Source organism: Hypanus sabinus, chromosome 13, assembly GCF_030144855.1.
Source record: "Hypanus sabinus isolate sHypSab1 chromosome 13, sHypSab1.hap1, whole genome shotgun sequence".
In the NCBI taxonomy this organism is placed as follows: Eukaryota; Metazoa; Chordata; class Chondrichthyes; order Myliobatiformes; family Dasyatidae; genus Hypanus; species Hypanus sabinus.
This window is the reverse complement of record NC_082718.1, coordinates 20,216,582-20,233,810: the sequence shown is the minus strand read 5'-3', so window position 1 is coordinate 20,233,810 and position 17,229 is coordinate 20,216,582. Positions and strand designations below refer to the sequence as shown.

General features: G+C 39.5%; 1 protein-coding gene across 1 annotated transcript in view; it reads left to right on the top strand.

The window, feature by feature from the left end:
• LOC132403692 (voltage-dependent calcium channel subunit alpha-2/delta-1) overlaps positions 1-17,229 on the top strand; it is a 728,052-nt gene that overhangs the window by 429,434 nt on the left and 281,389 nt on the right. The window contains exon 9 of the mRNA XM_059987267.1: positions 9,610-9,741. Within this exon, the coding sequence (XP_059843250.1) occupies positions 9,610-9,741 (132 nt within the window). The remainder of the gene's footprint in view (positions 1-9,609; positions 9,742-17,229) is intronic.

Here is a 17,229-nt window from a genome sequence, read left to right as displayed (position 1 = left end):
ATCCCTTGTGCGTTCCCGTCATATTCGGAGCCCCATCAGTAGCTACTGACACCAGATGGGTGGTCTTTATTCCTTTGGCTCTTAAACAATTCAAGACAGCCTCACAGATGTCCTCCCCCCGTGTTTGGTCTTTTAGAGGTATCAACTCAATCAGTTCTTCCTGTGGCCCGGCAGAGTTTACATACCGGCAGAACAACGCTATTTGTTCAATATCGCCTTTGTCTTTAGACTCGTCACAGGCAATCGAGTAGGCCACAGCTGAATTGATGTCTTTAATTTGCTGTCTTGTGATGTCTTCTGCCATTTTTATGGTTCTGTCTTTGACAGTCTTTGCAGAGAGGGGCATATCCCTGATTTTCTGCACAATTTCACTCTTGTTTTTAAAGTCCGTGAATAGATGTTCTGAAATCTTAATGAAAGATTCTTTTATATATTCACCATCTGTAAACTGCTTCCCGTGCCTGACTATTTCCTGAGCGGCAATATAACTGGCGTATGTCGTTGATTTTCCTGACTTCATCCATTTCTGGAAATGATTTTTGCTCAGATCAACCTTCCGCATCAGTTCCGAAACGGCTTTTTTTCTCTCATCTCCATCCGGATATTTTTGAGCAAAGGCTGCGTGTTTACTCTGGAAATGCCTTGCGACATTTGACTTTTTGTTGTTTGCTAGTTTCTCATTGCATATTAAGCATACCGGTAAACCAGTCTCGTCAACAGTGAAAGCAAATGAATCTGTCCACGTATCGTTAAACGTTCTGTTTTCTTCAGTCACTTTTCTTTTTTTAGAATTCTCCATAGTTGGCTTACCTTGGATCGAAAAATTAAAGAAATCGCGCACTGGCGGGTGTCAGGTATTGGCAGTGGTGACGTATATTAATAGCGATAAAAACACGTTGCAGCGGTGTGTTCAGGCAGTCAGTAAACTGCAGTCGAATAACTTTATTCGAACTAAACAGCCTTGCTTCTAAGCCTCCCTCAACCCAGCCCCCATGGACGCAGATGCTGCAAAAGACACGTACTCACAAACCCCCGTAGGCAATCTCCCTTAGCCGGAATGCTGGCTAATTGAGAGCCGTTTCGGATGTGTCAGAAAATGTGTCGCCACACTTACATTGTACAAGATCACCATAATCTTCAAATTTAGAATTACATTTCAAAAGCTAACAAACTAACATAAAATACATTTTAATTAAATACTGACCAATTATTTCCCAAAGCCACAGGGAGCCGCAGCACAGAGGTGAAAGAGCCACAAATGGCTCGGGAGCCGCAGGTTGCCGACCCCCGGTCTAGCCGCTTAAATTTCTGCATAGAAAAAAATACAAAATGATTGACGTATCTCGTCTCTTGAAAGGTAAATTAAATGGACATCCAGGCAATGTAAGTTTATATGCTGCATTGGTTAGATGAGAAGATCAGGATTCAAAATCATGACACACCCATCAGTTCACCTCGGTAATACAGCCATTGAAGTCTAGCTGTAGTAAGCTCTGGCTCTTGGCTCAATGGAGTAAGTGTGTTGAGAGGAGTTAGTTAATGACAGATACCAATACAGCGGTGAGTACGCCCAGTTAGATTATTAGTTTGGTGAAGTGTCAATACCCCATGCTGTGGGTCAGTGTGATCCTTCAATAACATTCAGATGGAACCACATGACCCTTTCATTTCCAGCACTGAGCTCCATATGGTGGAAATTTGTGTAATTTGAAAATGTATGAAAGCCAAGGACGGACACTAGGACAGGATATCTAAATGATGAAATAGAGAGGTGGGGTTTAAAAGAGGGAATGGAATGGTAAGGAATAACTGTTTACATTTCATTACAAGGAATGCAAGGGGTGAGATGTTCAAAGCTCAAAGTAAATTTATAATTAAAATATATACATGCCATCACATACAACCCTGAGGTTATTTTGTTTTTGTGTGGGCATATGCAGTAAATCCAAGGAATACCATAGGATCAATGAAAGACCAAGCAACAGGACGGACAAACAAACAGTGTGCAAAAGAGAACAAGCTATGCAAATAATAATAAATCATAAACAATAATAAATATTGCAAACAAGAGATGAAGAGTCCTTCAAAGTGGGTCCATGGTTTGTGGGAATAGTCCAATGATGGGGCAAGTGAAGTGGAATGAAGTTCTCCCCTCTGGTTCAAGATCCTGGTGGTCGAGGGGGGTAATAACAGTTCTTGAACCCAGTGGTCCTGAGGCTGTTGTACCTTCATCCTGATGGCAGCAGCAAGAAGAGACCATGGCCTGGATGGTGGAGGGCCCTGATAATGGATGCTGCTTTCCTGCATGTAGATGTGCCCAGTTGTGGGGATGGCTTTTTCTGTGATGGATTGGGGTCATATCCACGACTTTTTGTAGGATTTTCTGTTCAAGGGCATTGGTGTTTCCATACCATACCATACCATACTGTACCAGTGGCAGCAGAGAGATTGGGTTCTCAACTTGCCTAAGACTGCTTGGAGTCGGTAGGAATTAAAGATTTGTTGAAACTGCTGTAGGAAAAATAATGCTTTCAAAATTAAAATGAAATGTGAACATTTTTAATGTTTATAAAAGTGATACATATCAGACAATAGGCTCTTTAACCAATAGTCAAAGTCCATATCATTGGTACATCATTGCGATTGAAAAACCTGTTGGACTACTTTGAGAAAATAACAGGCAGGATAGACAAGAGAGTCAGTGAATGTTGTTTGCTTGGATCTTAACAAGGGGCCTAGCCACTCATGAGGCTGCTAAACATGTATTACAGGAAAATTACTAACATAAGACAGAAGATTGACTGACCGGTAGAAGGCAAAGCGTGAGAATAAATGCCTTTTCTAGTTAGCCGAAGGTGTCTTGTGCTCTTCAGGGATTGGTGTTGGGTCCACTAGTTTTCACGATGTATGTTAATGATCTGGATGATAGAATTGATGGCTTTGTGGCCACATTTGTGGATGATATAAAGATAGGTGGAGTAACAGATAGTTTTGACAGATTGTGAGAATGGGCAGTGAAGAGGCAGATGGGATAGAGTGCAGGGAATTGTATGGTCATGTGCTTTGATAGAAGGAATAAAGGCATAGGCTACTTTCTAAATGAGGAGTAAATTCAGAAATCAGAGGTGGAAAGGGGCTTGGGAGTCCAAGTGCAGATTGGGTCAGTAGTAAGGAAGGCAAATTCAATGTTATCATTTATTTCATGAGTACCTCAGTACAGCCCATTTACAACCAGTGTGATTCATATAATGCCGAAAATGTTATATTTACTGTATTTGGAGTTGGGTTCCTTTAACAAAAACGTGATGTTAAGCAGATCATTTGGTTTGGTGATGCTGGGTGAAAGGTAATATTGGCTACAGCATCTCACTATTACAACATTGTAAGCAGTTCCAAGTGAAGTTCTGAAGGAGTCAGCATCTGGACACCGTGGAGTCAGTTTCAAGCATCCTTGGACATGGGTCCGTAGTTAGATTCAGCTGATGAGAGCATATGGATCTGGGCCCTGTTTAAGAGTTATGTTGGAACAGCTTGTCTCGGACTGGCTGAATGGAGCTGAGTGTCTACAGGGATAGTGGGATTCCTCTGAAAGAACGGATCAGAGCTTAGACAATGCAGTGTGAAGAATCCATTGCTACCTCAACTAGCAGAAGGCAGACAGCAGAATAGGTCAATGCAGCAATAAATTTTCTTTGTGAATTGGTCTTGAAATAGGAGTTGTCGTAAAGCCAAAAAGGTAGCAGAGTCATGGGATCTGGTCCTGCAGTGCAGCAGCAGAGTAAATTGGGCTTCCAGCAAGCCTGTGGAATGCAGCCGAATAGGTAACAGCAGCAGGTTGGGGAATTGGTACTGCGGTGTGGAACTGATGCCTTAATTTGCAGTCATTTCAGCAGCTAAGCATATGATGAGGTGTTAGTGAAGGAAGAGTCCAGGAGATGGACGTTACACTAAGGTCTAATCATTGGAAGTGTCAACCAGACAGCAGTCCCAAATAAATAGGTCTGGGAGGTGTATGTTATCTCAGCTGGCTTCATTTTGTGCATTCATCCTGTGTTACTGGAATAAAATATATCCAGCTGTTCTTGAATGTGCCTTTGGAACTTGGGCTGGGATTGCATAACTATGGCAGAGTTAAAAGGAGAGCTACTCAGATCACTGTGGGCCAGAGATTCATTCTATAAGTTATACTCCAACATCATCCTTCTGCTTTCAAACGCATAGCTTGATTGCTATTTGTGATTTGGCTCTGGGCTTTACTTCGGCTGTGGGTGGCAGAGGTAAAGGCTGAGAAATTATTACGAGTGTAATGTCATTCTGTTCACTCATGCTTCCCTCACCACTGTGTTGAAAGGTGCCTCTTCAGACATAGCTGGGGAAATAGATCCATAAGGATTAAGAACAAAATCCTCCTGAAATTGTTTTGTTTTGAAAGTAGGAATACAAATCTCTACAATTGTGATTCCTGCGTCTTTATGTGCATTTAAAATATGCACAGAAATAACAAAATTAAGTATTTTCCTAATTTTAAATTTACCTGACATTTTAAGTTTTATTTTTATTTAGAAAAGAGGGTTATTCAAGTTACAGAAATAATGGAATTGTATGTATTTTACAAATTCTAAATTTGCATGATGTTTAAATTTCATGATGAAATTTTAATGAAATGAAATTTTACTTAGAAACAAAGGTTATTCATGGTAAGTGTGAATGTGTTAAAGTTGCAAGAACAACAGCTTTTCACTGCGTATTACAGTGTGGAGTGGCTGAACATTTCTACTGGTAAAAGTCAGGGATTATTCAGTGAGATTTCAGTGAGATTTGCCAGGATGGCAGGTTTTATGCAAGCCTGCTAATTAGTCTCGTCCTGTTGTTGCAGAAGCTAAAAGACATGTTGCTGTCTTGTTTTCTGTCATTGGTTTCACCTGGGTGATCTTCGATTGGTTTCGTTCCCGTGCTTTGCTGTCAATATTCAGCAGTGCCTAAAAACGGCAGACAGCGAAACTGTGTTGCAGCACAGCTCTTGTTTAAATTCACTGAATTACAGTTACCAGCTTGGTAGCTGGGGCTTCTTGTGCCACGTCTGTGGCTGTCACCACCAGTAGTTAAAATTGGCCTCGAACTTATCTAGCAGTCGTCACAAGCCATTTATTTTTCTGTTATACAATGGGTCAAAAGGTAAAAATAAAGCTGAACAAAAAGCCCCAGAGTCTTGTTTTAGGCCAGGACAGCTCGTAACAATGCGGCAGATCGGTTGCCAGGTTCCAGCACTTTGACTGAACTTGCTCCTGCATCTTTGCAGAAGTCCTGGTGTCCAACACTAGTGCTGGCTTAAGCTGTTAGCAGCATCTTTCACTGTGCTGCCAGCTACTCCTGTGCTGTGTGGGTATTCTCCCTGTGGTGTTCAACGGAGTGGGAGATCTGCCCGTAAGCTTCCCCCTGATAGAGCTTCATTGGAATTAATTGTAAGAAATCTCTGGAGGGAAATCTCTCAGTTAACTCAAATTCAATTCAACGAATTTAAATTGTTTTTAGTTGGTTTGTGCTTTTACATTTTTTAAAAAAAAGAACAGTAATTTTATCTGTTGATATATTTTATTGCTTTCCTGATAACTTTCAATGTTTCTTAATGTAGACAGTCCATTTTCTATGGAATATCTACATTCATATGTATTCAAGTATACCGGATAGCTTAAAAATTAAAATTGGAATCTTTTTCTCAAGAAACGCATTTCAGTGAGAGCTTGACAGCCAGTGGGCTTGGAGGCAAAGGCATTCTGTGAGTGGAGTATGCCACTCAAAGACCTGATTCTCTGCTGGGCCATGCAGATGAACCTCCCCGTTGGAGCCTTTGCCCTGGGGAGCATCTTGAGCACCTGGGGACCATGAAAAAGCATCTTGTGTTCCAAGGGCTGGCAGACTGCAGTTTGGGTGAAAGATCACTAATGATATTACTCATTAGCAGAAATTCAGGTTTGTATTGATAAGAGTAATTCAGCATTGACACAGGCCCTTCAGCCCATCTGGCCAACCACACCATCCTTCCTGCTAGCTCCAGTCATCCACATTTGGCCCATAATCCTCCAAACCCATTATTAGAGAGGTCAAGGAAAACAACGTGCACCAAATTTTTATCTCCCATGGTTTTGATGGATTTAATGTATTAAGTAGTTGAATTGCTAACAGTGAAATGATTTTTAATAGTTTTAGTTATTGCCACTTGCAACTCTGTTGGAAAGTAATTGATTTAAATTTGACCAGGGAAGCAGGACATACATACAATAATCAGTGATCAGAAATAGTGTCTTTTGGATTTATTGTTAAACTGACAAACAATCTGCTTGGTCAAGTAAACTGCAAAAAATGCACATGATATTCAAAGGCTTCTCTGGTCACACACTTGCCCACGTTTATTTCTCAAGCAAGATCAGCAAAATAGTTTACATTAATTGTATCATTTAACTGTAGAATGACTGCAACATTTACATCCTGAACGTTACATAACACTATTTAATTGAAAGTTCTTTTAGGTAGGACAGATGAAGGAGTCACATGAAGTTTGATTTGCATTTTGAACTTACTTTGAGGAGATGAGAAAATATGAGATCTGTTTTCATAATTTTGTGATGCATGTGTTTTGTTTATGTTGCTGAATAATCAGCTCACATTTCATATTAGATCTGCCAAAGCACCAGTTGTGACTCTTATTAGATGTATACTCTATTTTAGTAATTCATCTAAAATTGACGACAGCTTAGAGCATAATGTGGCACATGAGGTTTGAGGATCTGGCATTATAAGCCTTTCTCTCATCCTTTTCTATGAGACTAATATATTTTTAAAAAAAATTGTTGTACTCCTGATGAATCACAAGCATATAAAGTTGTTGGGAAATTATGTGGGTGATCAGTTTACCTTGAGGGTCTGGGCATTCTTAAGGAAAGAAGTATTAATTATTGATAATATTAAATTATTTGGTGTATCAAAGAATGTTTCATTATTAATTATATGAGTACCTTTGTACTGTTTGTGTTAAATTAAACATTTTAAGATGTTACAATGATGGCTTAACAGCAGTTGATGCAGTGGGCACCATTTACAAAACGCACTGCAGCAAATTGCCAAGGTGTCTTTAACCCATTAAAATCCACAACCTCAGTAAAATAGAAATAGCAGGTACATGGCGTAACTCATGTCAAAGCTCCTGTCATGTTGCACTCCATTCCGGCTTGAAAATGTATCAGTGATTCTTCATTATCACTGGATCAGAATCCAGGAACTCCCTACTTACAGTACAATGTCAAGACCATCACTGAATGAACTGCAATAGGTCAGAAAGGTGGCATTTTCCAGCGTTTTCTTAGGGGTGCAAATGAATGGGCACTCAATGTCAGTGACTACAACATCCTAAGAATGGTCCAAAGACTATTGAATTGAATTGACTTTATTTCTTAAAACCGTCACATACATGAGGAGTAAAAATCTTCACGTTATGTCTCCATCTAAATGTGCAGTGTGTAATGATAGTAATTTATAATAAATTGAACAGTCAATGTAATATAGAGTACACTCAAACCAGCATGAGTTCATCAGTTTGAAGGCCTGCTGGAAGAAGCTGTCCTGGAGCCTGTTGGTCCTGGCATTTATGCTGCGGTGCTGCTTCCCGGATGGTAGCAGCTGGAATGGATTGTGGTTGGGATGACTTGGGTTCACCTCATCACAAATGCAGTGTTCAGCGTTACCTGGCACTCCGCTGAAAAAGCATGCCAAGTAAATCACTAACTATTTGTATTCATTTCCAATGCTTTGAAAGCAGTTCTACAAAACCATTGTATTGATTTCAATTTTATTAGAAAATTTAAATTGTTCTTGTCAAGATTTCACTATTTTGAGTAATTTATTGGTGATAAAAGCATGGAGATACTTATCTGGAAGATATCACTGGGGGTAGTGCTGTTCCCTTTGTGCAGTGAAATATCTCATTTTCTTTTGCTGTGTAGCAGTGAAATTAGTATATTGATTTATATCAGATGAGAACTGAAACCAGCTTGGGATTACAACATCGTTTCAGTGATGGATTTCTGCATGACTTTTAGCTTTCTCATGCACAGTTTTACAAGAAACAGTCACAATATTACAGCTTTGATTTTTTTCTTCCTCTTCTGCCTTGAGATATTAGATGATTAAATTCCAAAATGAAGACAGATTTTCTGATGTTTTGTCTGCTGGACTAAGCATGAGAGAATGAATCCAGATCATGGTCAAAACTGGACTTCAACCTCAGGTCATTGAGTCTATGTCCAATTTGTTTTTGAAAGAAGTGATTGAGTCAGCTTCCTCTGCCTTTTCACGCCTTGATCGAGACTAATGGCTGAGATTTCCTTCTGTCACCAGTAATATTGGTCACACAGGTGGCACTGCCAAAAAAGAATAGGACAATCATCCACAGTACTTACTTTACTAGTCCTTAAAATCCCTTAGATCTGATTGACAAATGTCTGCAGAAGAAGGTAGCGAATTTACTTGCACCTTGCAGCTGTGTCATCTCAAAGGCAAAGAAAATGGCAAACTTTAAAATTAAATTTGTCATAGGTAGTTCCACTGACTCACAGCTGCAATGGCATGGGTTTGATCCTCATCTCTGGTGTTGTCCATGTGGAGCTTACACGCTCTCCCTAAGACTGCAAGCATTTCTCCTGGTTGTTCTAGTTTCCTCTACATCCCAATGGCATGGTTGGTTATTAGGTTAGTTGGCTTTTGTACATTATCCTTTGGGCAGAAGGATGGTGGGAGAATGAGGAGTGAGGGTTTAATGGGCTTGAATGGCAGAGGGTTCAGGAAAAACACTCTTGTGGGTGTGAAGGGATTGCTCTGAGAACTGCTCAGCCTAGATGAGTTATATGGCCTCTTTCTACGGAGAAAGAAAGTAAGCTTAGAAAATATGACAAGTAGTCATTATGATCTTGTGCTTCATCTAATTTGCAGTATTGTTGTGCCAGACGCTTTCTGGGACTTCAGTGTACCTGAGGTAAAATCCTCACCAAAGCTGGCAAAGGTATGTTAGGGAAAAAAAAAACAAGTATTGAACCTTGGCCAGAATTCATAGAATATTCAGTTATATTGTGGAAAATCAGTCTTTCTTTGGAGGAAACTTGTGTATTCCACAAGACTTTGAATGTGTGCAGTGTAGATTCTTAGCCAATTTTGAACACGTGAGAAAAAGCATGAAGTGTAAAGAAGGAGCCGTTCTCTGTGTAAAGAATTTAATAATAGAAATGAAATGTCAGAAGCTGCCATCAACAATGCAAGACCTAATTAATTGTGACAATGGCAGAGGTGACACAAAAAATGATATTACATTCACTGGTGGTTAACTAATTCATTCATCCTTTCAAATTGTTATAACAAAAATACCTTTTGTGCCAGATTAATTCTGATTATTTTGAAAGAGAAATGTATTGTTTACACGATGTGGCGTTTAGTGGTACTAAACTATCTCTATACTTTTCCTGTCTAGAAATAATTGATCAGAAAATAGGTTATTTTTCTCTTTGATTTGAGTGTTTGAGAAACGGGCTGATGAGTAATTGAGCGTTTTTGCTTGTTTTTCAGCAACTATTGTTTTAAATGAACTCAACTGGACTGCAGCATTAGATCCCATTTTTAAGCGTAACAAGGAAGAGGATCCTACATTAATGTGGCAAGTTTTTGGAAGTGCAACTGGCCTGGCTAGATACTATCCAGGTAAACAATGTTTACAAGATTAAGATGCAATGGCATTGTGAATTGTAGTTTAACAGTAATGTTGAAATGCCATGATTTCTCCGTTTTCTTGTGTATGGCCAAAGCAGCATTTATATATCAGTTAAAGGTTCATGACCCATTATATGGCCTTGTTAGAGAGAAAAAAATCAAAGTTATTGCCATCAACTTTGTGTTTCTCACAAGTTGTAATACTCTAGTCTCTTGTTTGATTTTGTTTTTTCCTCCACAGGTAGAGAAATGTTTGATTTGTCACATTCTTTAAGTGGCCACATTATCTAGGGTTGGGTCTTGAATGAATTGCTTGTTTCAGGTGGTCTGGCCAAGTTTCAGTTTATGAAGTTGCATTTTTTTTTAAGATTTGTTTGTCGAGTTTCCTGGACCATAACACAGTCTCAGTGAAAATATTTTGCTGATTCTATAATCATAGGAATTAATGTAAAATAGGATGAGGGTGATCTTCTTCTGCTTTGATACAGTTAATTGCAATCAATCCCATGCACCTAACTATGTTAGTTTGATGAGTGAAGCCTTTCTTCTGATAGGAAATTTAATGTTCCATATGAAATGCCCATATAAAGTTACCATGTCAATTCGCCTATTCCCAATATCGGAGGAACTGAAATCAAAAGTGATGAAAAAGGGAGCAGGGAAAGGATATATATTGAAATGGCATACCTCTTTCATTCTTGCCTAGATATGATTACTCCTGTGGTCCAACCTGATAGTTTGTAACTCCTGGGTTGTTTGATGTATCAGATATACATTTGGAGATGCTCAGCAATCCAAATCCAGGAACTTAATCAGTTTGTTGGGCATCTCCAAATGTGTATGTTATATGTCAAATAACCCCGGAGTTGCAAACTATCAGGTCGGACCGTAGGGGTGATCTGAACTTGGCAAGAAATGCAAATTCAATGTATATCCCTTTCCAGCTCCCTTTTTCATCTCTTCTGATTTCAGTGCCCCTGTTAGTGGGATTAGGTGAATAGACATGGGAACTTTGGACTCCATGTGCATTTCATATAGTGTTTAAGTGGAGAGTTTACTACATTCTGCCCATCAGGTTGGCGGCTAGTGAGGAGAATGAAAGTAACAACTATTTAAGCAAGTGCCTCTTCATAAAATGCAGTTCACCTCCCCCCTCATGAGGACATTGAAAATCGTTAGTGTTATAACCTTATTGTTGAAATTATTATAGAGCCAATTTCTATTTTAAATACGAACTTACAAATTTACAGTAGAAAAATATATGCAGATAATAGACATATATTGGATGTATATATTTACCTTAAAATTAGTTTTAGCATTTAAATTAATGGTCCACCACAAAGGTTAATCGTGTAATTGGTGAGTGATGTAAAATCATTGAAGTTAGGCCACTAATTTACTCTTGAATTGATTTTAGTTGTTTAAGACTGTCAGATGAAATATAATACAGGCTAATTTCTGTTTTACCAATAGACAGGTCCTTGAGTTGACAAAAGCATTTCTTGGCTATTTAATAGGCTCCTGCTGTTTCATTTGGCCAACTTGTATGCAATGAGTCCATTACTTCATTCAGGACACTTAGTCCCACATGTTAATGATAATGCAGTTCTGAGTCAGAATGGAGATGATTCAAACCTGGTGAACTGCTTGCTGCATGAGGTTGCTAAACCATTCTCAAAAATAAGCAGTTACTTCCTTTTGCTGCATTGTTCCAGGAGAGACAGCAAAAAGTGCTGAAAACTTAGTTATATATTTTGTTCCCTCTGCTCTTTAAATAGGCTCTGTTTTCCGCATAAATTGACCACATTTGCTAGGCAATCACCTCTGAACTGTGAGCCCAAGCATATGCTCCGTGAAACCTTGAATCCGTTTTCTCACAAGGTGGACACATTCGACATTATAAACTCAGTGACAACTGTATTAGTACCTCCTGTATGTTCCTGGTCTTCTGCTGTAGCCCATCCACTTCGAGGTTCAATGTGCTGTGCATTCAGAGTTGCTTTTCTGCACACCACTGTTGTAATGTGTGGTTATTTAGTTATTGTTCCCTTCCCATCAGATTGAACCCGTTGGGCCATTCTCCTCTGACTGCTCTCATTAAAGAGGTATTTTTGACCTCTGAACTGCTGCTCTCTAGACGTTTTTTGTTTTATACACTATTTTCTGTAAATTCTAGAGACCGTTGTGCATGAAATTCCCAGGAGATCAGCAGCTTCTGGGATACACAAACCACCCTGTCTGGTAGAATCATTCCACAGTCAAAGTCTCTTAGATCACATTTCTTTCCCTTACTGACGTTTGGTCTTAACAACAACTGAACCTCTTGACCATGTCTGCATGTTTTTATGCACTGAATTGCTGCCACATGATTGGCTGTTTAGATATTTGCCTAAATGAGAAGGTCTACAGGTGTACCTAATAAAGTGGCCACTGACTATATGACTAGTTTTGGTCTTGTTTGTTGAAGAGTGAATGTGAACCTATTGGAACAGGTTGATAAGACATCTTGAATATGACATCTCAATGGACACATTGTTTCATCAATTATGTTTTGAAATATTGGCTTACACTTTTGCGAGCCATCACTCTCAGAGCCAAGGGCACAGTTAACTCTTACGAATAATAGTTGAAAGATAGATCATGAAAATGAAGAGGCCTTGTATTTAAAAGTTTCCATTCCTTAAAATGGAAATTTAAAAAAATTCTTTGGCAACAACAGCCAATTTAGAGACTATGATATATGGAATGTGCTTGTCTCCAATGCAAATGATGTTGAGGATGACATAAAAGATTAAAAGCAGGCTAAAATCTAATCACAAAATACAGTTTGTTGTGGTCACAAATGTCAACTGTACTTTTTTCCATTGATGCTGCCTGGCCTGCTGAGTTCCTCCAGCATTTTATGAGTGTTTGTGGAGATCAAAGCCTTTGGTGATTTGCCAGTTAATGACGTGATTTTGCCTGTGTTACATACCAGATTAAACAGGGTTACACATGATTCAAAATAAGCATCTGGGCTGCTACAGAATAGGAAGGTCTCACCTTTAATCCTTATCATGTTCTTAGCCAGCTGTCAACAGCAAAGGTGGAGTTGCAGTTGGTTCTGAAGTAGGTCACTTTCTTCACACTTTACAGTTCTCTTGGAAGTGCTCAGATATATGTTTGTTTTAGGCACTGCTTTGTGCTCTTCTTTGACTAATTTCACCTGCCAAACTCCCTCACCTCTCTCTAACTGCAAACTGCCTGCAGTTCACAACTCCTCAGCCCATCAGATGCAGTTGTACTCGTGGCTAAGGCATAGATTTGACCACTCACTACCAAAAACAGAGGGGAACTCTGAGGACACCCCAAGTAAATAGTCCTCTGGAATGTTGGCAGGGATTAATAAAATGGAGTTGATGAGAAAGACAGTGATATGCTAACAGCACCATTAGATTTAAAAGAATAAGTAAATAATGTTGAGATGTAAGAGCTGTTTACAAAGTTCAGGCAATTTTCAGGAATTCTGTTGAATCCTTGTGTGAATCCTTGAATCAACACATTGAATTCACTTAAACACAAAAGATTCTGCAGATACTGGAAATCCAGAGCAACACACTCATACTGCTGGAAGAACTCAGCAGGTCAGACAGCATCTATGGAAATGAATAAACAGTTGACTTTTCGGGCTGAGACCCTTCATTAGCACTGGCCTGACCTTTCATCATTATATCAGTTAAGAGTGTTAATTTCTACAGAGTACTTACTTGCCCCACACTCCATATCATTAATCATGGATGTTATTTTTAACAAGGATTACTGACTGTGAACCATTAGTAAGAGTCGTTGAAGAGTAATCTGCTCTTGAGGAAACATACCATGTCCAGTATAATGAGTTTATCAATTGGTAGCTCCAAGCCTCAGTGCATTGCTATTGGTTTCAGGCTGACAGTGCTGAGCTAACATCGGTCATTTTGGGAGGACAGGAGGTAGCTATTATTTTAGCTGCTAGGATGTCACAATACCAGTGACTGTATTGATGGGTCAGGGGTTTGCAATGAATATTCTCAATGGTCAATTTTTGAATTTGCTTCCTGGGCAGCTGCTGCGTAGAGAATTAAGCAAAGGTCGATGTTTGTACAAATCCAACTTGATGCACTTTGTGAGCAGCTTAGAAATGGCATTCAAAGATGTTAGGCACAATATAAGGAATGAGAAAAATGGAATACATCATACTAGTTTTGTGATGAAGTTTGTTTTACTGAAACAAGTCTCCTTGATTGTCAGTGGGTCTTCTTACTTGGATAGATTGTTGTGGTGCTGCCGCACATCCTTTTGTAACTGCATTGTGTGGGCTTTCTGTCCTTTTTACTGATGATTTTACTTCCACTTTGTTGTGTACAATCTAATAATGAATTCAAATATATTCACAGCCCAGAGACAAATGGTTTTTCACTGTTGATACAGCATAAGAGCATGAAGTGGAGATGAGATTTATTTGTATTATAATTAGCCAGTAATCATCATAGGATTGCATCCTTAGATAAAAATGAATTTTTAGATAAAATTGATCTTAGGTAAAGATTATTTTTATATAGTGTATAAAATAAACTGTAGCCGTGTGCATACTCCAGAGAGCAAAGAGTTAATAAAATATTGGACAGAATAGAATATCTTGTGTGTCAACTGCCTGAGTATCTGAATATTGAATCCAAGGAGCAGCGCCATTGAATTGACTTTAACTACCCTAACAATCTTAGGGAGATAAGGCAGGACAATGAGTGATGCCACTACCAGTGGCTTAAATATCCCGTGATCAAAGAAAACTTGGATATACATGTTTAATGTAGCAAAAGGCACAGTAATGTTCTACGTTTGAAATTTGACGCTGAACCATTGAGACAAAGAGACATAGAAATTGGAAGTAGGAATAGACTTTCAAGAGCATTGGCTGATTGTCCGAATTCAGTATTCTGATCTTTCTTTTCTCCCCATAATCCCCCCGAACACCTCTCGTGCAATAAAGCAATATCAAACCCCTTCTGGAAAATAATTCATGATTTGGCTTCAGCCTCTGTTTGTGGTACAGAATTGTCCATGTTCAATACTCTCCAGGAAAAGAAACTTTTCCTTATCTTGGTCTTGAACAATTTACCCTTAACCTCAGACCATAACCACTAGTTATAGACTCCCAAGCAATCGGGAACATTCTTCATGTTACTGTGAGTTACCTTTCATTCATTTAGTCTCCAGAGAAGATAAGAGCAATCTACCCAATCTCCCTCATGTGTCAGTCCTGCTATCACAGGAATCAGTCTAGGGAATCGTTGCTGAATTTCATCCATGGCGAAACTATCCTTCCTCAGATAAGGAAATCACAGCAGTACACAGTCCTCATCAGGAACCAACGCAATTTCAGAAAGACACCCTCCCTGCTGTTCTCATCTCATCTCACCATGAAGGTCAGCATAAAACATGCCTGTTTACCTTCAGCAGCTGGTGCCCGGTGATACCTGAGTCTTGTCACACCGTCTGCTTTTCCATTCCACTGATGTTGAGATAATCAGCTCCCTTTCTGTTACTGCAACAAAGCGCACAACTTTATCGGCATTATGCAGCATCTGTCACATATCTTCCCACTTCCTAAACCTGTTCAAATCTGGAGCTTTCCTACATCTTCCTCAAGGCTCACACTCTCTATGTTTTGTGTTATCCACAGACTTGGAAATAATGCATTTGCTTCTCTTATTCATATCATTAATTTATTCTGAAAATGGCTGGAGTTGAGCACTGACCCCCGTGGTACCCCACTAGTTACTGTCTGTCACTGAGAAAAAGACATCCTCACTGTCATTCAACCAGACCACTATCCATAGAAGGATCTTACGCCCACACCCATGTGTTTTACTTTTGCATGTTAATCTCTCGCATGGGACCTAGGGAAGTTTTCCTAAAGTACACTTATACTTTATCCACTGGTTTCTCCTCACCTATTTTGTTAGCTTCATTCTCAAAATCTCCCAAGGGATTTAGCAAACATGATTTCCTCCTTAACGCACCCATATTGACATTGTCACTCTTTAACTCTTCTGCTTTAACACCTTTTGTGATGGAGTCTAACATTTTCTTATGGCCGACATCAGGCTCCCGATTAGTAATCGTAAACACAAGAGCTGCTACAGATGCTAGAAATCCAGAGTAACACACACACACACACACACACACACACACACACACACACGGAGAAAATGCCGGAGGAGCTCAGCAGGTCAGGCAGCTTCGATGGAAAGGGATAAAGAGTCAAGCTGAGAATCTTCGTCAGGACTGAAATAAGCCAGAGTAAGGAGGAGGAAGGAGGGGAGGGAGTACAAGGTAGAAGGTGATAGGTGAAGCCAGGTGGTGGAGGAGGGGAGATGAGGTGAGAACCTGGGAAGTGATAGGTGGAAAAAGTTAGGGGCTGAAGCAAAAGGAGAATGGACCATGGGAAAAAAGGAAGGAGGAGGGCCGCCAGAGGGAGGTGATAGGCAGACGGGTAGAAGAGAAGTAGTAAGAGGATAAGAAGGGATTTTCTCTCCTCCCACCATCTTATTCTGGCCTCTTCCCTCTTCTTTTACAGTCCTGATGAAGGATCTTGGCCTGAGAGGTCAACTCTTTATTCCTTTCCATAGATGCTGCCAGACCAGCATTTTGTGTGTTACTCCTGGTTAATAAATACTGTTTTAACTCTGTCTCCTTTTTTAATGATTGGAATGCATTTGCTCCCCTCCCATCTGCTCGGACTGCTCCAGAAACAGCCCAATTTTGGAAAGTGACAACCAATACCCTGACCATTCCCTTAAATACTCAGGAATGCAGATTATCAGACATTGGGGATTTATTAATCTTCATTACATTGTATATCCCTGATACCATTTCCCTACTAATCAAAATTTCATTTAGTTCCACCCCCATCAATGTGTTCCTCAACATTTTTGGGAGGTTATTTGTATTTTTTGCTCTTTCTTACCCATTAAAAACGAGGTTTTTCTGACTGTAAGGGATTTAACGTTTCTTCACGAATCTTTTTTTGCTACAGATATCCTTTAGAGTCAGTTTTACTGTATGCTTTTTTCCCCCCTTCCTAATTGTCTGTCTTTGCTAAAACCTAAACTGCTCAGTCCTAAGGTTTGTAACTTTGTCTGATCTTTTTATATTTCCCCTGCTTGGCTCTAATAGTATATCCATAATTTATTTTGAAATCCATGAATGAGCAACCTTGCCTGTTCTATTTCTGTGCATTGCAAGAATAAATGAATGTTATAATTCATCTAAGTGCTCCTTAAATGTTTGCCATTTTCTGTCCCCGTGCTGTCCCTTTAAAGCAGGGGCTCCCAACCTTTTTTATGCCATGGACCAGTACCATTAAGCAAGGGGTCCATGGACCCCAGGTTGGGAACCCTCGCTTTAAGTAACGTTCACAGCCAACTTGAACTTCATGTCCTCATAGTTTTGATTATTTAG